Raw genomic sequence first — 27,979 nt, 5'->3', positions numbered from 1 at the left:
TGCTAAAGCCGACCAAATAAATAAATATACTGGAAGAACGGAGTTCTTATTTCGAATGGTAAAATAATGGTTCATGGAGCATGAGTCAGCATTTTCACACATGGATTGGACACAGACTTAAAGTCAGAATTGTGAGATTAAAGGTAAAGTAAAGAATTCTAGATAAAAGTCAGAATTCTGAGTAAAAGTTGGAGTTGTGAGATTAAAGCAAAAGTAAAGAATTCTGAGATTAAAGTCAGAAATCTGAGGAAAAGTTAGAATTGTGAGATTAAATGAAAAAGTCAGAATTCCGAGTAAAAGTCGGTATTGTGAGATTAAAGCAAAGGTAAATAATTCTGAGATTAAAGTCAGATTTCTGAGGAAAAATTTGAATTCTGAGATTAAATGAAAAAGTCAGAATTCTGAGATATAATGAAAACTAAGATTATTGATATTGAAGTCAGATTTCTGAGATGAAAATTAAATTTCAGAATCCCGAGGGAAAAAGTCAGAGTTCTGAGATCAAAGGAAAAAGTTTGAATTCAGAGATTAAAGCAAAGAGTCAGAATTCTGAGATTAAATTTAAAAAAATCTAATTTCTGAGATGAAAATTAAATTTCAGAATCCCGAGGAAAAAGTCAGAATTCTGAGATTAAATAAAAAAAATCTGAATTGTGAGATTAAATGAAAAGTCAGAATTCTGAGATTAAAGGAAAAATCTGAGATTGAAGATTTTTCTTTTTTAATAATCTACTGTAATCTGGTTATCACCTATTCTTTGGAGTTTGACATTCACTTAAGCAGCAGATGATACCTCTCTTTGATGCCACGCAATTGCACTTGAATCCGGTGCTTAAGCGCATACATTTACCCACAATGCACCACGTGCCGGTGTATGTAGCAGTAGGTGCTGGACACAGGAACGAGCGGCTCGGCGTGAAAAAGCGACACGGGGTTTGTTTTCCTTTTGTTGACGACGCATCGTGATTTGTTTTTGCGTCGCCGTTGACCCGTCGACCGTGTTCCTCAGAGGAGGAGGTTCATAAAGCAGTCAAGCGTTTTATTAGACTCTCCATTAATCTAATGTATGATATAATGCAGCGAGAGTGAGGACGTGAGAGGCCGCTGAGGACGGACAGATGTCTCTCTCTCTCTCTCTCTCTCTGTGTGTTAATTGGACCGTTTGTTTACTCCACTCTGGGTGTTTTTGTGCATCGTGGAAACGCTCACAGCAGCAGGCGATGACCCACTTCAAAGCTTTCTCTCTCTTTAATAAAACACTATTTATAATCTAAATATTATGTTGAAACGCTGACAGCAGTCGGCCCAGAGAAATTCAGCTGGGAACGCAGCGATGTCGCTGTTTTATTACACTCTTCTAGCTCCAGTCGGTTTGGTTTCAGTCACGTCGTTTTCCACGACTTCATAGTTCCTCCTAAGAGTGGGCGAGGTCGTCATAGCAACAGCTGCGTGAAATTTAGTGAATTTAGTGAATTAGATCTAAATTAGCATGTGAGCTAGTTCAACAGAGCTAATGTTCAGAATGTTGATTTTATTTTTAGCGGCTATACGTTTGGCCAAATGCTAACACAAGCATGCTAACATGCTGAGAATATAATGTTTCAGCAGCTTAAACATTTAGCATAACATAGCATAGCATGCTAACATTTGACTCATTCGTAAACCTGGTTTTCATTTACATCGGCGCTGTGAAGCCAGAAACACAAACATACAGTATCTCAGGCTAGCCAGTGTTGGCAATACCAGTTGACAACAACGCTCTACGCGGTATTTTGTTCACACAAACTAGCCTAGCAACATGTCTGCTGTTAAATATTAAGCTAGTATTATGTGTACTACTGATTTACTGGGAAATAAATATGACGGAAGTGCAATCAACGAACCAAATGGAACCAGTAGGTGGTGTAAAATTTACAATACTGGTCACCGACATTTCCATGACTTCATAGTTCCTCCTCAGAGTGGGCGGGTTCATCATAGCAACGGCTGCTTGAAACTTAGACAAATTTGATTAAATCAGGTCTAAATGAACATGCGAGCTAATTCAACAGAGCTAATGTTCAGAATGTTGATTATTTAGCGGCTATACTTTTGGCCAAATGCTATTACGAGCATGCTAACATGCTAAGAATATAAAATAATATAATTTTTTAGCAGCTAAAGCATTTAGCATGTTCTCCTTCTGGTGTCAAGGTGTTAGCATGCTAACATTTGACTCATTCGTAAAAACCTGGTTTTCATTTGCACATTTCAACAGAATCTTCTGATAAGAGTGTTAGTTTGCTAATTCCACATTTCCATTTACATCGGAGCGCTGTGAAGCCGGACACACAAACATATATTTCAGGCTAGCCATTGTTAGCAATACCATACGACAACAACGCTCTACGCGGTATTTTGCTCACACAAACTAGTGTAGCAACATATCTGCTGTTAAATATTAAGCTAGTATCATGTGTACGGCTGATTTACTGTGAAACAATATGACAGAAGTGCAATCAACGACAGTTCAGACGACAAATGGAACCAGTAGGTGGTGTAATATTTACAATACTGGTCACCACTGAAGAAAGAAAACAATTATTTTACGTGCCTTCAAACCTAAAAACCTTATTTGCAACATTTAAAGTTGTTTTTCTTAATTTCTGCTAAAATTCAGGTGCTTTTTTGAAATGTGCAAATGTGCTAGCGATTTATAAAGTTGAATATCTGTGCAAAATGTACATTTTAGACCAAAATAATTGACATCACACAAGAAATACAAATATTTTAAGTTTAAAGGAGGCAGTAAAGCAACTTGACAGAGCATACAAGGCTAAAAAGTATTGAAAATACTCAATCCACCATTTTTGTTCTTCATTGTTGTCGTGACGACTGTTGTTTTGTCCACTTTCCTCCGCAGCCCCGCCTTCATTTATAGAAACGCCGCCTCAATATGTGGAAGTCAAGGAAGGGGGAAGCACTCTGCTCAGCTGCTCCGCCCAGGGAAATCCAAAACCAATGATCAGCTGGCTGAGGGAGGGGGAGGAGCTCGCAACCAACGCTAAATATTCAGTAAGAACCGCCATGATTCTCATTCAGGACTGTGTTCAAAAATAGAAGCACAGATGGCGTCGAGCGGCGAGTCCATCTGCACTGAAAGAGCAGAACTCCTATGGGTTTGTCATGTTGTGATGTTTTTAGAGTCAGACTTCTGTAAATAAGTCCGTCATCGATTGGTCTTTAAATGTGAGGCTCTGTGATGTTTCAGCGCAGCGTTTATTCCGTTTGGCTCCCACAACAAATTAGCCGAGTTTTACCGACCTTTTACTGAGGATAAATGTGCATATGTTTGAAAATAACATGTATAAAATTGGAACTTATAACTGAACTATCAAAATCCAAAATCTACTTATAGTTTCAAATTCGATGTAAGTTCCAAAATCTAATTCAGATTCCAAAATCTATTTATAGTTCCAAATTACACATATAGTTCCAAATCTACTGAAAGTTCCAAAATCTTCTTATATTTTTTAAAATCTACTCATAGTTCCAAATTTTACTTAAAGTTCCAAAATCTACTTATTCTTCCGAAATCTACTTAAATTTCTAAAATATACTAATACTTCCAAAATATACGTATACTTCCAAAATCTACTTATATTTCCAAAATCTACTTATAGTCCTAAAATCTACTTTTACTTCCAAATCTACTTAAAGTTCCACAATCTACTTATTATTCCAAATTCTGCTTATAGTTTCAAATTCTACTTATAATGTTCCAAAATCTACTTATAGTTCCAAATTCTACTTATACTTCCAAATCTACTTAAAGTTCCAAATTCCACTTATGATTCCAAAATATACTTATTCCAAAATCTACTTAAATTTCCAAATTCCACTTATAATTCCAAAATTGACTTATAGTTCCAAAATCTACTTAAAGTTTGAAAATATACTTATAATTCCAAAATCGACTTAAATTTCCAAATTCCACTTATAGTTCCAAATCTACTCAAAGTTATAAAATCTACTTATTATTCCAAATTCCACTTATAGTAGTGGTGAGACCATGTAGAGTTAAAGCAGTCGGGTAAAAGTAAAAGTTGCTCAAAAATCCAAATAACAAAGTAAAGTAGAGATATGTCAATGTTGTACTTAAGTACACTAACAAAGTATTTGTACTCTGTTACATGACAACAGTGTAATCAGGAGCACAGACTCTATAATGATATAATGATAAAAACACAGGTGAAAGCATTAGAACAGTGTTAAAAACAGCCTCACACTGTCTTATATTCCTGAGCTTAAACTGTGAGACTCAGACAGTCTGATGTCATCAGGGTATTTTTGGCCTGAGAACAGAGACGTGTCAACTGTAAACATCAGGTTTGTGGTGTCAGACGTTCTTCACGCTGCTTCACAGATGACTAACGCTGAGGTGAAGCTTCCATAGATGATGATGATGATGACGGGTTTTTTCACCTTCAGTAAAAAAGTGCAAAGTCACTTTTCTTCTCAAACCTACGTGTGAGAGAAAAACTTTATGTTAAATTTAAGAAGTTGTTTGAAAATTGTCTTCATGTGACTTTTACACTTGAGTCTGAATCAACGCATTTATGTAAGTGTTACTGATTTCAGTCGTTTTAGACGTTTTAAAACCACACATTTGTGCGTGTGAGTCATTTCAAGCCATATATATATAATAATAATATTCTTCTCCCATGAAGACAAACATGACTCAGCTAAAATGCTGTTGCTGGTTTTTATATTTACATATGTAGGATTTTAGAATCGCATTTTAGATTTTTTTCTGTCCGATATCGTTTCTTAATGTTTAGTTCTTCCTTTTTGTGTGTTGCTCTCACTTTGTTTCATGGTTCACACAGGTCCTTGAGATCCTTGAAAGTTTGTGAATTTGAGAAAACAAGGCCATTGAAAGTTTTTGAAAACTAGGTTATTGAAATCCTTCAAAATGTGTGAATTTGAAAAAGAAAAAAAAAATCAAGGCCCTTGAACGTTTTTGAAAATCTCCCTAAATAGGCATGCGTTCTTGAAATCCTTGAAAATGTGTTAATTTGAAATAAATAAAATTCAAGGACTTTGAAAGTTTTCCAAAATCTCCTTTTATAGACATGGGCTATTGAAATCCTTGAAAATGTGAATTTGAAAGAAAAAAAAATTCAAGGACCTTGAAAGTTTTAGAAAATCTCCCTAAATAGTAATGGGTCATTGAAATCCTTGAAAATTTTTGAATAAAAAAAAAAATCAAGGCCCTTGAAAGTTTTTGAAAATCTCCCTTAATACACGTGTTCTTGAAGTGTGTGAATTCCAGTGTGTGAAAATCAACATGGATCATTGAAATCCTTGAAAGTGTGTGAATTTGAAAACAAAAAATTCAAGGCCCTTAGCGAGTTTTTGAAAATCTCTCTAACGAGAAACGGGTCCTTGAAATCCTTGAAAGTGTGTACGTTTGAAAACAGTTCAACTTGAAACTGTTTCACAGCACATTCAGCCTGTGAATTTGAGAGGAATCGGTCCTGGAAAGTCCTTGAATAGTGCTTGAAACCAAGGTGTGGGAATCAAAACCTAAAAAAAAAAAGTGAAAAAGCTCAACACAGAAATCTGAAAGTTGATTAACTTTTGATAATCTGAGTGTGAACTGAACAAACAATGTGAAATCAGGTTTTTGTTTATCGTATTTTATTCCTCGTTGTGATTTCTGTGAGGAATATCCTCTTCCTCCTCCTCCTCCTCCTCCTCCTCCTCCTCCTCCTCCTCTTCCTCCCTCATGCCTTCAAACCGGCCAGTGTCACTGATATGGCAGACTGCTGCAGGCGCTATCAGCTCTTTACTGCTGTATGTGTGATACTGCATACAGGAAGTGACAGGAGCATACAGGCCTGTCTGCATCCTCGCCTTTTTTTACCCTCCACCATCCCTCCCTCCTTCCTTCCCTCCCTCCTTTCCTGCTTCCTCCTCCTCCTCCTCCTCAGTAAATGATTAGACAACATTCTGATGCATTATTAATCCCCGTCTCCCGCATCAATATTACATTAGTCGTAATATAAATGTTACGCTAAAGATGAAAGTGCGCGAGAGACAAAACGCCACGCTGGGTTATTTACTGAGAGCCGAAAGACGAATTTTCGTACATTTTCCAGACCTCGTCAAACCCGGGGAGAGAGGCGGCTTCTTATGGCGAGAGGGAAAAAAGCAGCAGCAGCAGCAGCAGCAGCAGCAGCAGCCTGTGTGTCTGCGTGAGAGCCAGCAGTGACAGTTTATTTGCTCATCCGCATGCTCAGATCCATGGAGACGTTCACGGAGAAAGGGGGGAATGTGACAGACAGGGTTAGAGGAGGAGGAGGAGGAGGAGGAGGAGGAAGAGGAGGAGGAGACTTTACTTCATCAGGCGCAGAGTTACAGCCACCAAACGGTTGTAAGAGAAGACAAAATGCCAGGTGGAATCGTGACGGTGGTTCCTTCAAAGTGCCGTCAGATCACAAACAAAACAAAAAAAACGACAGCAGCTCCTGCTGAGGCAGAGCCAGACGTGGGTTTTTTTTGTTTTTTTTACCCGGATATGTCGGAAAAAACGTTCGTCGCAGAGCTTCAGACTCTGCCTTCATCGTCTCGTGTCTCGCAGGTTGCAAACTTCCGCCTCCCTTTAACTCTCACGCGTGTTCGTACGTCGTCGGCGTTGAGAGGAACGGGCCGTTTCTAAGTTGTCGCGTTGACGGCCGCGACAGTTTTGTTTTGGCAGTAACGGGTCGTCATGTAGTGAATTAGTCCAGTGCAAGAAGACCCAGGTTCAGGACCCGGTCAGAACAAGTGACAACTTTCTGCATGGAGTTAGCATGTTCTCCAGGTTCTCCGGGTTCTCCGGTTTCCTCCCACTGTCCAAAAATATCCCATATGGGGAATTAGGTAAATAGGACGCTCTAAAGGTCACATTATACTTCTACGACTGCGTCACCACGGTGAGACCCCTCGAGCCTTCATAGTTCTCCGTCGTGGTGCCGGATACGCGCTGCAATTTCCCGCCCGATCAGTAGGGGTCGCCACGCAAGGTTGTTGTGCTTTTGGCTACAGTGAGCGATGGCGTCCGAGAGAGAAAGACTGTTGTCGTTGTTGTTGTTGTTGCAGTCGAAAGATTAGCGACGCTGGTGCTACTTTGTCCAAAGGGCCCGGGGCTCGACTTTAACCCGCACCACACTCTTAGCAATAAAAGTGCTAAGTAGAACCATATAAGGTTCTTCGGCTTGTCCTCATAGGAGAACCCTTTTAGGCTCCAGGTAGAACCTTTTTATAAAGGTTCCACTTGGAACCCTTTTGGAGGGTTCCACCAAGAACCCTTTTAAAACCCTTTATTCAGGAAAGGGGTTTTAAAGGGTTCTCTGGATCAAAATGGTTCTTACTGGAACCATTAGTGTTACCAAGAACCCTTGAAAAACCCTTTCTTCGGGAAAGGGTTGTTCAGAAGCAAATGGTTCGAGGTAGAACCTCAGCCCTTGTAGAAGAACCCTTTTGGAACACTTATTTCTAAGAGTGCAGAGTAGTCGCCAGGTTCTTGGTGGAAGGGTTTGGCCTTCACCTTTTTTTTTATTAGTTTCCACTTGGAACCTTTTTGGAGGGTTCCACCAAGAACCCTTTCTTTTAAAACCCTTTGTTCAGGAAAGGGGTTTTAAAGGGTGCTCTGGATCAAAATGGTTCTTACTGGAACCATTAGTGTTACCAAGAACCCCTGAAAAACCCTTTCTTCGGTAGAAAGGGTTTTCAGAAGCAAATGGTTCCAGGTAGAACCTCATCAACCCTTGTAGAAGGACCCTTTTGGAACCCTTATTTCTAGGGGTGTAGAGAGATTTTCCTGGAAGGTCCAACTGGCAGGAGACCTAGAAGCAGAGGCTGTAGGCCCTCGACCTGCTATCCCATCTTGGCTAAGCGGTTGACGATGGATGGATGAAAGAGTGTTTTTGCTAGAAATGCTCGTCCCTGGCCGTTCTGCGTGGTTCCTTCCACAGTCCGAAGACGTCGAGGTTTGGATTGGATAGGATTTTTTCAAATTGGACACTCTAAACTGACCGTAGGTGTGAGAGTGAGTGGTCGACCACCCCGCCTGCCGACCCCTACGTCAGCTGAGATTAGAAAGCGTTAGAAAATGGATGGAAAGCTCATGACGATGACATCATCCTGAAGCAGTTTTTACTCAGGGAAAAATAACGAGGGCAAACACGACTTTGAGCTTTGAGCTTCTCTGGGAACGCCGGCAGTCAAAATCCAAGCAAATCACACCTTTAGAAGGAAAAGCAAGTGAACACTCGAACCTCACACAGCTAGAATTCTATAAAAAGAGTCGGTAATCAAACAATTCTTCTCGGCAGGAATTCATTTAAAACAAAAGCCGTGGGTGACAAGTGATTAGTACAAGTCTGAAGAACAGAGAGAGAAGAATCCTGACAATTCTAATTAATTTTATGACTCCTTCAGATTCAACCTTCCACGATCTGATCTGACGCCTCACGACGCACCAGTGTTTGGTTAACACTCGCACGTCTTGCGCGAGGCGACGCCGAAACGCTGAAAAGTGTGATCTCGCGACAGACCGACGGAGAGCGAAGGACGATGAGCGTTTTGCCAAAACGCGGCCGCGGTCGACGCACTCGCTCAAATCTCCATCTGTAAAAACAGTGAACAGGACAAACTACAGCTGTGTGTGACTTGAATGGACAGAAGAAGAAGAAGAAGAAGAAAAAACAACCTGTTGCATTATTTATGAGGCTGTTTCTATGAGGTTTGCTTCATGCGTTTCTTCACCACTTATTGCCGGGACACAGGGGCTCGCGCGCGGGGTTTGACGTCTCCACGGTTACCGTGTGCAGGAATCGTGGGGCCCGGAGTTAATTAAAAACGTGGCACATTTGGTGACTTTTTCCTCGTGATAGTGTTTGATCCCCCCCCCCCCCCAATCAATATTGTGATGATGTTTTATTTGCCGTGTGGGAACGAACAAGCAGCCACTGCGGAAATAATTAGCAAAAGGAGACGGGAAAATAATAATAAATTCAACCTTGTACCTCAAACTTGAGGTAATAACCCATTCACACTGGTCCAAAAAAACATTGGTTTTGCATGTGTGTGTGTTTGTATGTACTGTGTATCCAGACCAAAGGAATTGAGAACATTCTGAGGGCTTCTTTTAAGGGTTAAGACTAGCGCCGGGCACTAGGCTAACGTGCGTCAGCACGCGTTAGCGCACGACGCGTTTCCACGACGACTGAACGGAAAAAGATGCGCGTAACGTCATGTTTACGTGCCGCTACACCGGAGTCCAGGCACCGTTTACTCCGTTAGCTCCCTTAGCTGCATTAGCTCGTTTAGCGCCGTTAGCGTTAGCCTACAGTGGAACTGGATTGGTCTGTTTATTATAGGAAATGAGCAGCGCTAACAAATAACCAGCGTACCCGTGTTACTGCGTATGTGTGCCTCTGTTTTTAAACTTTAGCGTTACTTTAGAGACTCGTTTTAACAATCGGGAGTCGCGGAAACATGACGTCACACGCGTCTTTTTCCGGTTGGTTGCCATGGAAACGTGCCATGCGTTATCGTGCGATAACGTTGACGCCGTTTAGGAATTACGATACGGTTATTACGGTAGCTGATTGGACGCTCGTTCTGCAGAAGTCCGTGGATGGACTAATAAGCTGTCTTTACACTCTTAGAAATGAAAGCGCTCAGTAGAACCATATAAGGTTCTTCAGCCTGTCCTCACAGGAGAACCCTTTTTGGTTCTTTTTGGTTCCCTTTTGGAGGGTTCCACCAAGAACCCTTTTTTTTATTCAGGAAAGGGGTTTTTAAAGGGATCTCTGGATCTTGGTAAGACATTAGGAACCATTAAATGGTTCCTAATGTCTTACCAAGAACCCTTGAAAAACCATTTCTTCGGGAAAGGGTTTTTCAGAAGCAAATGGTTCCAGGTAGAACCTCAGCCCTTGTAGAAGAACCCTTTTGGAACCCTTATTTCTAAGAGTGTCACCTGTAAATCTCTTTCTGCAGGTCCACGACGGCAGCCTGAGCATCCTCGCCATCACCAGAGACGACAGAGGAGCGTACACGTGTCGAGCCTACAGCGACCAGGGAGAAGTTCTGCACACCACGCGTCTGCTGGTCCAAGGTATTTATTATCGTTCAAAACACACACTCACAAAATGTGTGTTTCTTCAACTTTTAGTGTCGCTTTAAGGCCCAGAGCAGATCTCACAGGTGAATATTATTTAGCCACAAAAGTTCCCTTTGAGATACAAAGATGTCTTCTGGTCAAGAACTTAAAGAAGTAAAAGTCTTGAAGTCTACGACATTAACTGTACTTAAGTATCACTTAGGTAATTTTCTCATGTAAAATGGACTTAACTCTAGAACACTATTATCGCTCAGATTCAAAACACCATCACTATACATGACAAATTTGAGTCGTGTTCTTTTATTTTAAACTGTGTCATGTCTAACAAAATGAAAGAAAAGTATCATGAGGGGACAAATATAAATGAGGCTCCAAAATTACTGGAAAATTAGGAATTTGGGAACAAAAAATGTCCAAAAAAATAAATAAATAATGAAGATGAAAACTTGGTTTTCATGAAAAACACATACATTTATTAGCTCGGCAATGGTGTTCTAGGGTTAAGTTTTAAAAGTAAAAGTACTCTTAGAAATAAGGGTTCCTAAAGGGTTCTTCTAGAAGGGCTGAGGTTCTTCCTGGAACCATTTGCTTCTGAAAAACCCTTGAAGGTTCCCGAAGAAAGAGTTTTTTAAAGGTTCTTGGTAACACTAATGGTTCCAGTAAGAACCATTTTGATCCCGAGAACCCTTTAAAACCCCTTTCCTGAATAAAGGGTTTTAAAAGGGTTCTTGGTGGAACCTTCCAATAGGGTTCTTGGTGGAACCCTCCAAAAGGGTTCTAGGTGGTACCTTTATATCAAAAGGTTCTACCTGGAGCACTCTTCAGCTTGTCCTCATAAGAGAACCCTTTTTTGCTCCAGGTAGAACCTTTGTAAAAAGGTTCCACCTGGAACCCTTTTGGAGGGTTCCACCAAGAACCATTTTATTTTATTCAGGAAAGTGGTTTTCAAAGGGTTCTCTGGGTCAAAATGGTTCCTACTGTGTTACCAAGAACCCTTGAGAAACCCTTCAAAAGGGGAAAAACCCTCCAAAAGGGTTCCAGGTAGAACCTTCATAAAAAGGTTCTAGCTGGAACCAAAAAGAGTTCTCCTATGAGGACAAGCCGAAGAACCTTATATGGTTCTACTTATGGGCCAGTTGTGTTTCAACTGGAAGGTTGTGTGTTCAATTCCTGGACGAGGTAGACTATAACAGCTGTATATAAATACAGACCATAATAGCAACTCTTCTTCTTCTTCTGATTTTATTTGGTAGTAACGAGTAACAAAGAGAGGACATTTTCTGGACCAAACGATTGAGTCGTGGATTAATCTGGAGAATAACGTGACAGATTATTAGATCATGATGATGGAAGTCAGTGTGTGACGTTCTAGTGTGAAGTGCTGTAACACTGTGGTGGACTGAGGCATGTGACGCTGCTCCTGGGTCTGTGTCAGTCAGTCGATATCTCAGTCTGAGTGTGTGTGTGTGTGTGTGTGTGTGTGTGTGTGTGTGTGTGTGTGTGTGTGTGTGTGTGTGTGTGTGTGTGTGTGTGTGTGTGTGTGTGTGTGTGTGTGTTTGTGTGTGTGTGTGTGTGTGTGTGTGTGTGTGTGTGAGCGTCTCTCTCTCTCTGGTCCATTAACTAGACTGTGTTAGACACAGATCAGATAGATGGTCGTGATAGCAGCCTCCTCCTCCTCCTCCTCCTCCTCCTCCTCCTCCTCCTCCTCCTCCTCCTCTCGTCTCTCAGTCTCCTGATAGAGCAGAGGTTTTTTAACAGAGTTTATTTAACACATGTAAACCCAGCGTTTCACTGTAATGTCACCGTGTGTGTCCACAACTTTACATACGATTGGTCATGAGTGCGACGTGAAGACTACAAAAATCAAAGCTAACAATGTTCAACTGTGGATCAGTTAGGAGACTTACTTAAGACTACTTAAAGTTCCTAAATCTACTTATAGTTCCAAAATCTACTTAAAGTTCCAAAATATACTTATAATTCCAAATCTTCTTATATTTCCAAAATCTACTTATATTCCAAATTTGACTTATAATTCCAAAATCTACTTATAATTCCAAAATAGACTTATATTCCAAAATATACTTATAATTCCAAAATATACTTATAATTCCAAAATATACTTATATTCCAAATTTGACTTATAGTTCCAAAATCTACTTATAACTCAAAATTCTACTTATAATTCCAAATCTTCTTATAGTTCCAAAATCTACTTATAATCCCAAAATATACTTATATTCCAAATTTGACTTAGAATTCCAAAATCTACTTATAATTATAAATTCTACTTATAATTCGAATTTCTACTTATAATTCCAACTCTTCTTATATTTCCAAAATCTACTTATAATTCCCAATTTTACTTATAATTCCAAAATCTTCCTATAGTTCCAAAATCTACTTAAAGTTCCAAAATCTACTTATAATTACAAATCCCCTGATTGGTCAGAGGTTGTCGTCACTGAAGTCATGAGGTTAAAAAGACTTAATAATCTACTTATAGTTCCAAAACTGTTAATCTCCAACATTTAGCAAAGCAAATGTCTCAAATGTCAGTATTGAACAGAGGAGTCTGTGTATTCAGAGACAGTTCTGCTGAAACTCGGCCTCCTTTTCACACAAAACTAATATTTTCACTAGAGACGTGTGATGACACACGCCTGCTTCTCCGGGCACTGGAGATATTCTTAAAAAAATAAATAAATAAAAATAAAATAAATAAATTCTACTTTTTCTAAAGCGGCGAGTGCTTTCAGCTCGTCTTTTCAAACCAGAGCCAGAGAAGTAGGTCAAAGTGGTTCTTTGTGTCGACTCTGGAGTCAGTTTTTAACCTCCGTCATCCACGTGAAGCTACACACACACACACACACACACACACACACACACACACACACACACACACACACACACACACACACACACACACACACACACACACACACACACACACACACATATTATCTGTAAATACATCTGTCCGTCTGTTAATCACATAACTGTCCCACAGGTCACTCATGTGTTGTTTCCATTTCACGATTTTCCTCCAAAGTGACGGTTCGTCTTAAAAAAACAGAGATTTTTTTTTCCCAAACAGAAACTGTAAAAACAGACACGATAAAAAATCTCGTAAAAACAGACCTGAAAAAAAAAATCTCTCGTAAAAACAGACCCCGAAAAACAGCCTTAAAAATTTTTATTTTAGGTGAACGTGATACGTTTCAGTACTTTATTGTAAATAGATGAAATAACAATTAATGGAAATATTGATTTTCTGAATATGTATTTATTATTTTTTTTTAACAAATTTTAACTATTTAAATAAATATGAACATTTAAAGTTAAGGAACAATTTTAATGCATTTTTTAAATTGAAAATTGGAAATGATCCATTAACCCTGATTTACCACTGCACTTTGACAGTGAGGTGACTTTATTCAAAAAAAAAAAAAAAGTATCTCGAAATGACTTGACATTTGCTGTAATAATAGTCGGCATCGCCCTGAACAAGGATCAGTTGAAAATATTAGCAAACCTCTTAAGGAATATTTTTTATGATTTTTTGAATTTGAGGATATTTTCCATTTGCCCTGATTCACTTTTAGAGTGAGGTGACTTTATTCAAAAAAACAAAAAGTATCTTGAATTGACTTGATATCGAAATAAATATTAGCAAAACCTCTGAAATACAAACTTTTTTTTATACTCCGTTTTCATAAAACCTCTGTGAAACGACAGTTTAGAAATCCAGAGTGAGACGAAGCAGAACTAAAGAAACTGAACTGAATGATTTTCCTGATGTTGAGTTGAATATTGGCAGAAAAAAATATTAAAATTAAATCTGAAAATGATTAAAACCCAGAGCAATAACAAACACGTTTGTTAGTCGGAGCCTTGAGTCTCACTCTGGTGATCTGATTTTAATTGTTGTGTGAGTGACACACACACACACACACAGTTGTTTATGTCTTAACGAGCACACGTCACAAAATTATCCATACAAACACACATGCAAAACCAATTATTATTACCACAAGGTGGCAGCAGTAGTTAAACGGCAGGTCCTCGACGTCCATTCCAACGCAAAAGACGTACAGAGGAAAGTCGGACAGCAACGGAAATAACTGTCGGGACCTAAAACGGACAAAATTGTACACGTTTAAATGAATCTTTACACTAAAACTAGGCCTTAACCCTTAAACCCTTTACTACCACAAGGTGGCGGCAGCGGCTGCTTAACTTGAGGCGTATTTGCTTCTGGACGTCCTTTACGTCCATACCGACACAAAAATGTCCTCGATTCCTTTGGTTTGGTCGTCTCAAAGATACATAAACACGCAAAACCAATTCATTACCACAAGGTGGCAGCAGTAGCTAAACGGCAGGTCCTGGACGTCCATGCTAACACAAAAGACGCTCAGAGGCAAGTCGGACAGCTAACGTTAGGGACGTAAAATTAGCAAATATGTACACGTTCATATGGATCTTTACACTAAAACTAGGCCTTAACTAGTGCTGGGCGCTTTAACGCGTTAACGGCGGTTAACGGCGTCAACGTTAGCGCACGTTAACGCTCGGCGCGTTTCCATGACGACTGACCGGAAAAAGGCGCGCGTGACGTCATGTTTACGCGACTCCCGATTGTTAAAATGAGTCTCTAAAGTAACGCTAAACTTTAAAAACACGCATTTGTAGCGCTGCTCTTTTCCTTTAATAAACAGACCGCTACAGATCCACTGTAGGCGCGCTAACCAGCGCTAAACGAGCTAATGCAGCTAACGGAGCTAACTGCATTAGCTCGTCATGGAAACGCGTCGTGCGCTAACGTGTGTTAACCTCATGCCCAGCACTAGTCTTAACCCTTAAAAAAATCCCTTTAAATGTCCTCAATTCCTTTGGTTTAGTCCTCACAAAGATATACAGTACATTCTAACACACACACACATGCAAAACCAATATATCACCACAAGGTGGCAGCAGCAGCAGCTTAACAAAAGACGCACAGAGGGAAATAAAAAAAAAAAACATAAAATGTCCTCGCTTCCTTTGGTTTACGTGTGTTTTTTTTTTCTTCTTGTTCTTCATGTAGATAAAAACACACACACACACACACACACACACACACACACACACACACACACACACACACACACACACACACAGGAGTGCTGTATGAAGCAGTGCATGCTGGGAGGCAAATAAGCAGCAGTCGTCTGTGTGTCTGTGGCTGCTCATAAGCGACAGCTTACCTTTCATGGCTCCTGCTGTTTTTATCGAGAGCAAAACGTAGAGAAACGCTCGCCGAGGTGAAAAGGTTAAAAATGCGAAACGCGCGGAACATTCACGACGATACTGACGACGCGCTTACGTCTGCTCAACGTCAGCGACGCCACAAACGCCGGGATTTATCGTAAATAAGAGAGTAGAGTCGTGCTCGTGCGCACGCGGTCGCACAGAAAGTAAGATTCCTACAGTGGAAGCAGACGTAATTCAGCAAGGAATTAGTTATTTTCATATTTGATTGGTTTGTTTGGGGCCATAAAATGTTGGAAATGTGGAAATAATGATGTTCTCAAATGTCTTGTTTTTGTCCATAAACTAAAATGATCCAGTTTTAACGATTTCTTTGTTACGTGGAACAAAGAAACTAGAAAATATTCACATTCGAGAAGCTGAAAACGCTCAAACCGATTTATCGGTCATCGAATCTTGGCTTTTATTTTTGGAAATGATGATTAATCTACTCCACAAATGTGGTAAACGCACATTTTTCTTGTACCGATTTCTTTGATTTAAAAGAGCGAAAAAAAATTCACACGGAAACCAGATTTGGAGAATTTGGAGAATTATGTACGAAGCAAAAAAAAGAAGAGGAATTATAATAAATAAATAATTTAAATTGACCAAACCAAAAAGAAAATGATAATATGAATAATTTAAATTCAACTCGATTTCACAGAAACCAGAAAATGTTCACGTTTAAGAAGCTGAAAAACGGATTATTCATCAAAATTGGCAATTTATATTTTTTTAATTAATCTCTTCCGTATATTCAATAAATGGTATAAATTTTGCGAAACATTTTCATGGATAAAATTGTGTTTTAATTAATTGATTAAACAAACAAAACGAACACATATGTACAATACGTACAGATATGTCTGTAAACGAGTCGCTATATTTAGCACAAATTAGCTCTTGTCGTGATTTATGTTGCCATCTTTAAAAAGTGGGTCACCATCGAGAAAGTCTGGGAAAATACTGATTTAAGACATTCAAATATAATTTAAAAATAAATAAGGTTTGAAAACTTTCACCAACTTTCCATCTGCGGGTCCCCGACCCAGTGTTTGGAAACCACTGATTTAAAACATACACACAAACATAAAACTTAAAAAAAAAAAGTTTTGGAAAATTCTGCACATTTGTTTGTGGACCCTAAAATAAATCCTGTGACCATCTGCAGGTCCCCGACCCAGAGTTTGGGAACCACCGTTTTTTAGTATCACATGATAACTGTGTGTTTATATGAAGTTATATATAAATTATAAATGTAAACTAAAGTTTCTCCCGTCTCTCTCAGGACCTCCATACATCGTGTCACCGCCAGAAAACTCCACCGTCAACATTTCCCAGAATGCACTCTTCACCTGCCAAGCGGAGGCGTATCCTGGCAACCTGACGTACACCTGGTACTGGGAGGAGGACAACGTCTACTTCAAGAAGTAAAGTTATGATCGAACTAGGATTCTGTGTGTGTGTGTGTTAATGTCTTTGTGAGGTCCAAAAAAATGGACATATTGTCTTTTTTAGGGTTAAGACCTGGTTTTAGGGTTAGAATAGGGTTAAGGTAAGGGTAAGGGAATGTATTCTGTCAATGATGTGTCCTCACTAAGATATGACAACAAGTTCGTCAGTGTGTGTTCTTGTATTTATAGCTCTGTGAGGTCCAAAAAACGGACAGATCTGTCTTTGTGAGGACATTTTTTAGGGTTAAGACCTGGTTTTAGGGTTAGAATTGAGTTCAGGAAAGAGGCTCGGGAATGTGTGTCCTCACTAAGATATGAAAACAAGTTTGTCAGTGTGTGTTCTTATATTTATATCTTTGTAAGGTCCAAAAAACAGACAAATCTGTCTTTTTGAGGACATTTTTCAGGGTTAAGACCTGGTTTTAGGGTTAGAATTGAATAAAGGTTAGGGGCTAGGGAATATATTATGTCAATGATGGTTCTTTACCAAGATTAAGATTGAGATTTATATCTTTGTGAGGTCCAAAAAACGGAGACATTTTGTCTTAAAGAGCTTTTTCGGGGTTAAGACCTGGTTTTAGGGTTAAGGCAAGGGGCTAGGGAATATATTCTGTCAATGATGTGTCCTCACTAAGACATAAAAACAAGTTTGTGTGTGTAGGACATGTTCTTTCACAAACACTGATCTTTGTCCACACCAGTATAGTCCTCATGGAGACCAGAAACCTGGTCCTAATGAGGCAGAACCTCAACTTTCTGAGGAACTGGTAAAAGTTTAGGACTAAGATTTGAGTCATTTTATATTTCTACTCCTGGTCTCTTTCACCACAACCTGTCTTGGCACATTGCCGCACCTTTTCTGCCATTTCTTCCTTAAAAGGGAGTTATTTTTCTCTCCACCGATGCCTCTAGTGTTTGCTCGTGGTGTGAACTGTTGAGTTTTCTCGTCCCTCTATATAGTGGGCGTGTCCAAAGTCCGGCCCGCGGACCAATCGCGGCCCTCGGTCAGCTTTCTTACGGCCCGCAGCTTCGGTGTTAGGCGAACGGGGTTAGGCCGTGTTTTTGGTTTCAAAACAAACCTCCATGTTTGATTATGGACGCAAGTCATCGATCCGAAAACTATGATCCGATGAAGCCCGATCGAAAATTTAATTTGGATTGTTGTGAACTGACGTGTTTCCAAAAAACAAAAATACTGTAAATTCCACAGGAAACGAAAACGTTTCGCAATGTACGCGTTTTATTCTCATGTTATTTAAAGGCGCCGTATGTAAGAATGTGGCCAAAAACGTATTACTACATTCAAATTTAAAACACCAAGGTCTTTTAGGTTTCTGACGTAACTGGCAACCCGTGGTTGCTCGGCAGCTGAGACTCTACTGGCTGCAATGATTGGTACACGGCGGTAGGTGGCGCCACATGACGCCAAAACATGATTTCAAAACATAAACATGATTTGCAGTCTGCAAAATATTTGTTTTTTAATGCAAATATTGTGTCTGTACTGTTGTTGTTGGTGAGTTCAGTTTGTTATATGAACATTATTCCTGAGGATTTTATGGCCAGTTGCTTTAGATTTATTACATAATGCACATTTAAGTATATTATTATTATATTTAACATATTGTTTTACGTTATTCTGAGGCCTAATGCTGTGCCAGGTCGACCCAAACTGAAAAGATGGAGGAAGAAGATTTTAAAAAAAAACAAAAACATAAATCTGTGATTTAATCACAGATTTAAACCATCGTTTCAGTCTCTGCTCGAGTTTGAGTGACTTTAAAAAACAGTTTTGTTTCTGCTTCATCAGCCATTTTGTTGTCATTCCTTTCTGCTCACACGTGATTCCTACTGGATTTTGATGATTTATTTGGGTAAAACTGTGATTTTCATGTTAAAATCATATTAAAAAAAGAGAGAGAGAGAGAGCGAGAGAGAGCAGCTTCTTTACAAAATAAAACAAACTGAATGTGAGCTTTTTCATTTAAAATGGTTTGAAGGAGGCAGAGATGATGAAGAATAAGAAGGCAGCAGCACCGTTTTCTGCTTTTTTGGGGCGACCATGACACTTCCTCCTTCCTCAGAGCTGCAGCAGCAGCAGCAGCTGCAGCCTGCTCTTCTGACTCTCTGGCGCCCTCTTATGGCGCTCAACTGCAACTGCTGTGACCATAGCAAAATGAAAATGAAAAAATAAAAAGATAAAAAAATAATAAAACCTGTGATCTCCCTGCAGTGACCTGAAGCTGCGAGTGCGCATCCTCATCGACGGCACCCTCCTCATCTACCGGGTCAAGCCCGAGGATGCTGGGAAATACACCTGCAGCCCGAGCAACAGCCTCGGCATCTCGCCCTCGGCGTCGGCCCACCTGACTGTTCAGTGTGAGTGTTACCGTGGCAACGGGAGGGGAGGGGGGGGGGTGGTTAAGCAGCAGCAGCAGCAGCAGCAGCAGCAGATAACACAGCAGCCTCCATCCTGATGCTGCTGCTGCTGCTGCTGCTGCTGCTGCTGCTGCTGCTGCTGCTGCTGCTGCTGCTGCTGCTGCTGCTGCTCTGTCGCCGCCAATGCAACGTAACCTTCCCACAATCCCAAGGTCGGACGTCGCAGACAGAGCGTTCTCTCTCGCTCTCCGCCGCCAGTCGTATACAAATCTGAGGCACGTTGAGCTAATTCGCTCCCAAGTTGCTGCTGCTCATTGATTACTGTGCTACGCTATGAGACACTGAGAGAGAGAGAGGGAGGGGGAGAGAGAGAGGGAGAGCTGTGGGATTTCACAGCACTGCAGGCACTGATTTCATCAGACGACCAGTAAAGGAAAAAAAAAAAAACCCAGCGTCCTGCGATCGTTTTCTGCAAACACTGACTCTGCAGGTGTTTCCTGCAGGTGCTTGAAATCCTTGAAAGTGCTTGATTTTCCACGTGAAATGCTGGGGAAATTAATTCACAGAACAAAATCTGTGCGAGTGTCAGGTGTAAAATACTGAATACTGAATTTTTTTTAGTGTCTGGGACTGTTATCCGCAAGGTCTTAAAAAGTCTAAAATCCTATAATTTGAATTTAAGGCCTTAAAATAAATCTTAAATTCTCCCAAAATCTCATAAAAGGTCTTAAATACAATGTTAAAAGGTCTTAAAAATCAATTAACGTGATTTTTATTTAAAACGTGCGTAAATGTCAGTCTCGCCTTGAAATGTTTCTATTTTTGAGGATGCGATAACAACAATAACTACAACACGGAACCAAAGTAGGTCACCTGTGCTGCCCGGGGAGAATTTATCGAGCAACACTAGCTAGCGTGCTGTGCGCGCGCCGCGGTGTGTTATAGCTTAGCATAGCAGCGGAGAAAACTTAACGAACGCTAAGCCACAGCTAAGCCGAATTGCAAGTTCAACGATTTGTGGCTCCAATTTTCCTTCATGTCTTTTGTACTTTTTTGCAAGTACAGATTTGAAATGGGTCTTAGATTGTGTTCATTATGGTCTTAAAAACGTCTTAAAAAGTCTTACATTTGATAGTTTTAAAGCTGCAGAGACCCTGTTTTAACAAAATACACACTTTCAGTCTCCTTTAAAAGTCCACTGTGTAAAATTTACTTGATTATTTTCATTTTATAGACATTTAAGATAAATGGAAATAGTTGTACTTGTTTTTGCGCTTAATGTGAATAATCACCTGCTGGTTTGAATTGATAAAGCACCTTAAAAAACACAAAGTGCTGCACATCAGAGATGAATAAACAAGACATAAACGTAAAGGTTTATTAAATATAAGATGTTTCTCTGCATCATCAAAACAGAAAACGTGCTTTTTTTTAATCACTGCTAAATGGAATTCATGAACAAATGTGTTCTACACCAGTCCTACAGTGAGTTAACAGAGTTAAAATATTAAAATAAGGGTCTTAGACCCAAATAGATAGGAAATCATACAAAACAAGAAAATTGGAAGACACGTTTTTCCTTCCTGGTTCTCAGGACCTGAAACCAAACTATAAAAATAAACTGTAAAACAAAATAACAATAATATATAATATATAATATACACGTTTTAATAGTTTCTGGCTTCTTTGCTCCATACAACAAAGAAAATCATGTGTTAAATAAAATCTCCAGATTAATCGATTTTGAAAATAATCATTAGTTGCAGCCAGAGTTAAATGTGTTAGTTAACTCTGTGAGGCAGGGTTTGGTTGAACTCCAAACATGAATTAATCACTTTAAATATGTGTAAAATCTGTATAAACATGTCATTTACACACATTTTTTACAGCTGTATGGTCCTGGAAAATCATAAAAATTGACCTTGAAAGTGCTTGACATTGGAAAAGAAGTATGAACACTAACCCTGACTGAGCTCATACCATTATTTTAGCGTCACTACCATTAAAGTCAAACTACAGTATGATTAAATACCAATAACAGCCATAAAACTATGTTTATATTGCTCTTTTTGACTGAGACGCTTAGTGGAAGGTGATTATTTTATTAAATGACCAACGCTACATGGGGAAACACAGATACAGATAATTGTGTTTGGTTTTTAAGAATCAACAATCAACAAAATCCCTAATTCAAAAGTGTGTGTTGTGTTTTTGCCGTCCAGATCCTGCCCGGGTGATCAACATGCCCCCGATCATCTACGTCCCTCGGAAGCTGCCCGGCATCATCCGCTGCCCGGTGGACGCTAACCCACCGGTGACGTCCGTCAAGTGGGAGAAAGACGGCTATCCTCTGCGGGTGGAGAAGGTCAGAGTGAATATAATCCTATCCCGTAATTTATGACGTTAAAAATGATTTACAGGTGTTTTTAAGTAAAGGAATTATGTTACACGGGCTACGGGCTAGCGTCAACAGTAACATGATGTATTCCAGTTTGGAGCTCCTTTAACTTGAGGCTAAAGTCATTTTTGTTTCAAAAACACTTGACTTTACTGAAAAATTATAAAATTATAGCCCACTCCACCTCACAGATACAGGTATTTTAAAAGGTAGGTGAGTCAGCTAAATTATGCTAACAGGAGTTCTTGCTCACAATGAGTCTGTTAAAAGATTAGCTATCTGCCTGAAACTGTTTATTCATTAAAACTGTTATTCACAAGGAACCCCAGATGAAGTCAGCTAAATGATGCTAACATGAGTTCTTGTTAACAATGAGTCTGTTAAAAGATTAGCTATCTGTTCATGAACTCTGTCTGAAACTGTTTATTCATTAAAACTGTTATTCACTAAAACAGATAAATTTGTAATTTATAATATAATTTATTGACTGCGTTTCTTGGAGCGTGTTTCCTAGCTATGTCATGCTTGCAGGAACCCCAGATGAGGTCAGCTAAATTATGCTAACATGAGTTCTTGCTAACAATGAGTCTGTTAAAAGATTAGCTATCTGTTCATGAACTCTGTCTGAAACTGTTTATTCATTAAAACTGTTATTTACTAAAAAACATAAATGTGTAATTTATAAAATAATTTATTTACTAAGTCTGAGCACAGCTGTTTAACAGCCTTTAGCTTGGAGCATGTTTCCTTGCTATGTTATGCTAGCAGAAACCCCAGATGGGGTCAGCTAAATTATGCTAACATGAGTTCTTGCTAACAATGAGTCTGTTAAAGATTAGCTATCAGTCCATGAAATGTGTCAGAAACTGCTTATTCATTAAAACTGTTATTTACTAAAACAGATAAATGTGTAATTTATAAAATAATTTATTGACTAAGTCTGAGCACAGCTGTTTAACAGCCTTTAGCTTGGAGCATGTTTCCTTGCTATGTTATGCTAGCAGAAACCCCAGATGGGGTCAGCTAAATTATGCTAACATAAGTTCTTGCTAACAATGAGTCTGTTAAAAGATTAGCTATCTGTCCATGAAATGTGTCTGAAACTGTTTATACATTAAAACAGATAAATGTGTAATTTATAAAATCATTTTATTGACTTGCGTTTGAGCGCAGCTGTTTAACAGCCTTTAGCTTGGAGCATTTCTCCTAAATATGTCATGCTAGCAGGAACGCCAGATGAGTCAGCTAAATTATGCTAACATGAGTTCTTGCTAACAATGACTCTGTTAAAAGATCTGTCCATGAAATCTGTCTGAAACTGTTTATTCATTTAAACTGTTATTCACTAAAAAATATAAATGTGTAATTAATGCATTCATTTATTATTTATTATTTATATATATATGTGCTTCTCCACACGAGGGACAAAATCCTTTAGTACCACGTACGCTTACATGTCTTTGGACATAGCAAGTATTTCTGTTCCTCTATGATCCACTAGAGGGAGCTCATTACCACAGTTTGAAAGCCATCATTCACTTGTCATTGGTTCATTTTTTAAACACATTTAAATTTCAGGAATCCCTGAGCGTATGCTAATGTGCTAATGGAGCTAATGTTTTAATTTTTCCTGTAGTACCCCGGTTGGAGCCTGATGCCAGATGGAAGCATCCGAGTGGCGGAGGCCACAGAAGACTCCCTGGGCACCTACACCTGTGTGCCTTACAACGCCCTGGGTACCATGGGCAAGTCCCCCCCTGCCAATTTGGTGCTAAAGGTACGCTCCTGCTAATGTTTGAGTCTCAGTTTCACATTTTCTGTATGTTATGTAGCTAGGAAAAATAACTATACAGTATGCAGTATTATCTGTATACTACATAATGATAATACTTACTTTGGAGGCAGCCTGGGATTATGTCACTGATTGCCTACGATTTAGATTTTTTCCTCTTCCTATTATTTTTTAATAATACTCCCACTCAGCACCTTAAGTGCCAAAAATGTCCCATCTGTATAAACAGCAATTAAACAACACTTAGTTTTTCAGCACCACTCCTGATCATTAAAAAACAAAACTAATTGATTTTCAGTATTTCCCGATTAGATCCTAGCGCGGGCCATTTACGATGCAACACCGCCACCTGCTGGATAACCAGGAAAATTGCATTTGTGCCAAACAGAAATGACGAATAGAAACTTTTCAGTCAAACTTTCCAACTGTCTCGACGTAAAACAAATCACTTCCTGTATGCAGTGTGGGAAGGTCGCCCGGTGACACGCGATCTACAGCTACTGCGTTAGCCCGTTTGACTTCATTTGACTTCAAGTGATGTATTTTTGCTACGCTGTCTAAAATAACAATAAAGGGATTTACGTACTACAGCTTTAAGCACAGAAGAATCTGCCTTCATTCCTTCAGGGTATCCGCGGGGTCTTAAAAAGTCCAATAATTTGAATTTAAGGCCTTAAAATGTCTTAAATTTTCCAAAAATCTCATAAAAGGTCTTAAATACAAATTTGAAAGGTCTTAAAAATCTATTAACGTTACTTTTATTTAAAACGTGCAAAAACTTCGGTCTCGCTTTGATATTTCTATTTTGAGGATGCGCTAGCATAACTACAACACGGAACTAAAGTAGGCCATTTGTTCTGGCTAGCTATTGTGCTGTGCGCGTACGCCGCGGTGTGTTATAGCTTAGCATAGCAGCGGCGAAAACTTGACGAAAGCCCACAGCTAAGTCGAATTGCAAGTTCAACGGTTTGTGGCTCCAATTTTCCTTTGTGTCTTTTGTACTTTTTTGCCAGTACGGATTGGAAATGGGTCTTAAATTGTATTCATTATGGTCTTAAAAAAAGCCTTAAAAAGTCTTAAATTTGACCTGTCGAAACCTGCAGAGACCCTGTCCTTCACGATGCATTTTCCTGTGTTTATCAAGGATCCCCCTTACTTTAACGTGAGGCCTGGGGGGGAGTATCGTCAGGAGGCTGGCAGAGAGCTAGTCATCCCCTGTGCTGCTTCTGGAGACCCTGATATACCATCCATCACCTGGAGAAAGGTGCAGTAAAGTGATGTAATATCTTTTCTGTCATGTACCAAAACTTTTTATGTATTAATTGTTTGTTTAAAATTGTCTGTTGAAGGTGGGGAAGCCGAGCAGGAGTAAGCACAACATCCTCGCCAGCGGCAGCTTACAGTTTGTGTCCCTCGGCAAGGAAGACCACGGAGAATGGGAGTGCGTCGCCACCAACGTGGTCACTAGCATCACTGCCAGCACGCGCATCCTCGTTATCGGTACGAACAAATTCTAATTTGTGGCTAATTAGCAATGACGACCTTTGCCCAGCTACGCTAAAATGCAAAAGACAGAGGCGGACGGGGCCTTTCTACTGTATTGTGTGTTCATTTAGCGCTAGCGTCTATTGCGGGAGGGAACTTACAATGACGGAAATTGCGGTGGCAAAAGTCGTAGTGAGAGTTATCAAAAGTCGTGGTGGACGTACGGAAATATCTTGTATTTCAGTCTATTTCTGATCAAGCACGATATGTTTATACCTCTTAAATGGCGCTACTCGGCACTGACCTCTACAGGAAGTATTGCGTAAAACGTCCATACCACGCACAGAGGTATGTAGGGCAGTGACGGAGATAACTTATGGGAAGGACGGACGTAAAATGGACAAAACATTTGTTATTGTTATATATATATTTGTATATTTGGCCGAAACAGCGTCAAACCAAATCACGAATCAGGCTAGCTCATGTCCGATAAATAAAAACAATAAATACTGCTGATGTTAATGTGGATTTAACACAATCTTAGCTAGTTTCCTTCTCCCCTGCAGAGGAGGTGACTCTTATCCTTCAAACACTTCACTTTGACCCAATTTCTGCTTCGGCGACATTAGCATACGAGTTGATTATATCTGTAATAGCTTTGGACAGTTGCATTAAAGTGTGTGTGTGTGTGTGTGTGTGTGTGTGTGTTTAAAATCCTTTCACGTCAGCCCGTGTCTGTTCGGTCAAGGACGTCTTTTTCACTCCGACACTGATTCTCTGAGGTGTCGACAAAGACAGGTCTGTTCAGGTCAAACAGGGTCGTGCAGGTCCAGACGGCGCCGGCTGAAGCTAATGTTTACTCGTGTAATGTTTACATTTTGTTCTGGTTTTTTTTTTACGTGTTAAAGTCACGGTGCGACGAGCAACGTACGAAGTTTCCCGACAGATTTCAACATGAAATAAGTCTTTATTGTCCTCCCGCTCACTCGTTATTATGTCACTGACAGTGACCTGCTGCTCATTTTTTTTTAAATTTGGCACGGTCCAAACACCCAAACAGGGATGAATTCCTTCCCTCGTCCAAGCGTCGTCGTGTCATCGTGTTTTGGCCGACGCCCACCGTGGCCGCTCGTGCGTGAGCGCACGCGTGAGTGCACACAACAGGAAGTTGGCTTAAAAACTCCACTATCATTAACCCTGAGAATATAGAGCATTTAGACCAGGGATCAGCAAGTGAATGTTTGAGCCAAACCATGGTCACTTCATCCAGTAATAGCGTCTTAAAAGCTGCTTTAAGCTAACAATAATTTAGCTTTAGAAGTTGTACTTATGATAATAGTTATTTTATGGACGTTTATTCCCTAATCCTGCAGCAGTGTTTTTATTTTCATTGAAATATTTCAAACCAAACATTTAGTTCAGGTTAACTGTCAATTAGCGTTGGGCACGTTAATGTCCGTTAACGGCCTTGAAGGCGTCAACGGCATTGACGTTAACGCGCATTAGCGCATGGCGCGTTTCCATGGCGACTGAAACGGAAAAAGACGACATGCGTGACGTCATGTTTACGTGCCGTGGCACCGGAGTCCATGCACCAGTTTACCAGTTAGCTCCGTTAGCTGCGTTAGCTCTCTGTTTATTAAAGGAAAAGAGCAGCGCTAACAAATAACCAGCGTACCTGTGTACTGCGTATGTGTGCCTCTCTTTAGCGTTACTTTAGAGACTAAAGTAAGCATTTATCGGGATTTGCCTAAACATGACGTCACGCGCGTCTTTTTCCGGTTAGTCGTCATGGAAACATGGTAACGTTGCCACCTCGTGGCAACAGATGCGCCACGAATTAAGTCACTATTGTCGTAGTAAATGATCTAATTTTAGTATTTTGTCACTTATGATTGTTGTTTTCTCGTCCCATGATTCCACTCGACTGAGCAGAAATAACATACTGTGCCTTTAAAACTTAAACTCAGAATTAGCAGTTATATATTTATATAGTTTAAATGTGAACACATCCATAGCTTTAATTACTGCAAGTGATAAGAAATAATAATTATAAGAGTGCGTTAATGCTTGATAAGAAAATTGCTACTTGTGAGGTTTTAAATGTGTGTGTGTGCGTGTGTGTGTGTGTGTGTAATCCACATCCAGGAACCAGTCCACACGCTCCAGGAAATATCCACGTCTTACCTGCAACCACCTCTGCCAACGTGTCCTGGGAACCAGGCTACGACGGCGGCTTCGAGCAGACTTTCTCCGTGTGGTACGGTCCAGTGTGAGTGCTCTTCGCTTCACCTCCAAATCCACGTGTTATTATTTTGATATTTTCATCAGATTATTTTCACCTCGGGTTCGAGTGGAGCAAAGTTTTTGTTTGTTTTCCAATGAAAAAATTCACCTGGAATCAATCAAAATAATTTGAATTCATTCAAATCGATCAAACCTTTTTTAAATCTTCTCTAAACCCAATCACAGTGAATTGACTTATTATTATTGTACCACTTTTTTAGCAATAACAAATGAGACATAATATGTAAAGTAACAGTAAAGTATGAGACTAGGTTCTATATTTTGCTGAGTAATGAACCTACATGAGTACAAATGTTTACAAGACTCTTTAAATCTGTATAAATATGTATTTATGGTTCATTTTATCACTTTTTGTGTGACGTCATTAGCTTTAAAGTCTCTTACTTTGAAAGTCATAAGTTTGAGGTGAATTCTGCGATGAAACATCATTTCCCATGATCCCACAGCTGTTTAACGGCGTCATCAAACTTGGTCTTTTGTCATTGGCTTAAATACAGCCAGTGTGATTGACAGCTGGTGTCGTCCAATAGGAACCTCCGATTTCAAAAACTGACATGGCTTGGTAAATGATTCACAACATATGTTATGTATGTTATTTTATACACATACATTTGTACTAAACGGTTGCAAAACAGTCAGCAAATGTGTTTTGGAGCGACCCAAAAGTAGTCTCCTCTGACCCTTCTGTGGGTCCAGACCCAGGCTTTGAGAAC

At 39.7% G+C, this 27,979-nt stretch overlaps 1 protein-coding gene across 1 annotated transcript in view; it reads left to right on the top strand.

Moving 5' to 3' along the window:
- igsf9ba (immunoglobulin superfamily, member 9Ba) overlaps positions 1-27,979 on the top strand; it is a gene marked incomplete at both ends in the record, with an annotated part of 88,740 nt that overhangs the window by 37,910 nt on the left and 22,851 nt on the right. Inside the window, 9 exons of the mRNA XM_083887164.1 lie at positions 2,903-3,054; positions 10,033-10,150; positions 16,740-16,881; positions 19,139-19,284; positions 21,507-21,649; positions 23,319-23,459; positions 24,619-24,738; positions 24,824-24,974; positions 27,108-27,231. Coding sequence (XP_083743290.1) covers positions 2,903-3,054; positions 10,033-10,150; positions 16,740-16,881; positions 19,139-19,284; positions 21,507-21,649; positions 23,319-23,459; positions 24,619-24,738; positions 24,824-24,974; positions 27,108-27,231 — 1,237 coding nt within the window. The remainder of the gene's footprint in view (positions 1-2,902; positions 3,055-10,032; positions 10,151-16,739; positions 16,882-19,138; positions 19,285-21,506; positions 21,650-23,318; positions 23,460-24,618; positions 24,739-24,823; positions 24,975-27,107; positions 27,232-27,979) is intronic.

This window comes from Microchirus variegatus (assembly GCF_963457635.1).
Source record: "Microchirus variegatus genome assembly, chromosome: 3".
Taxonomy (NCBI): domain Eukaryota; kingdom Metazoa; phylum Chordata; class Actinopteri; order Pleuronectiformes; family Soleidae; genus Microchirus; species Microchirus variegatus.
The sequence above is the reverse complement of the archived record's forward strand: the minus strand, read 5'-3'. Positions and strand labels throughout refer to the sequence as shown.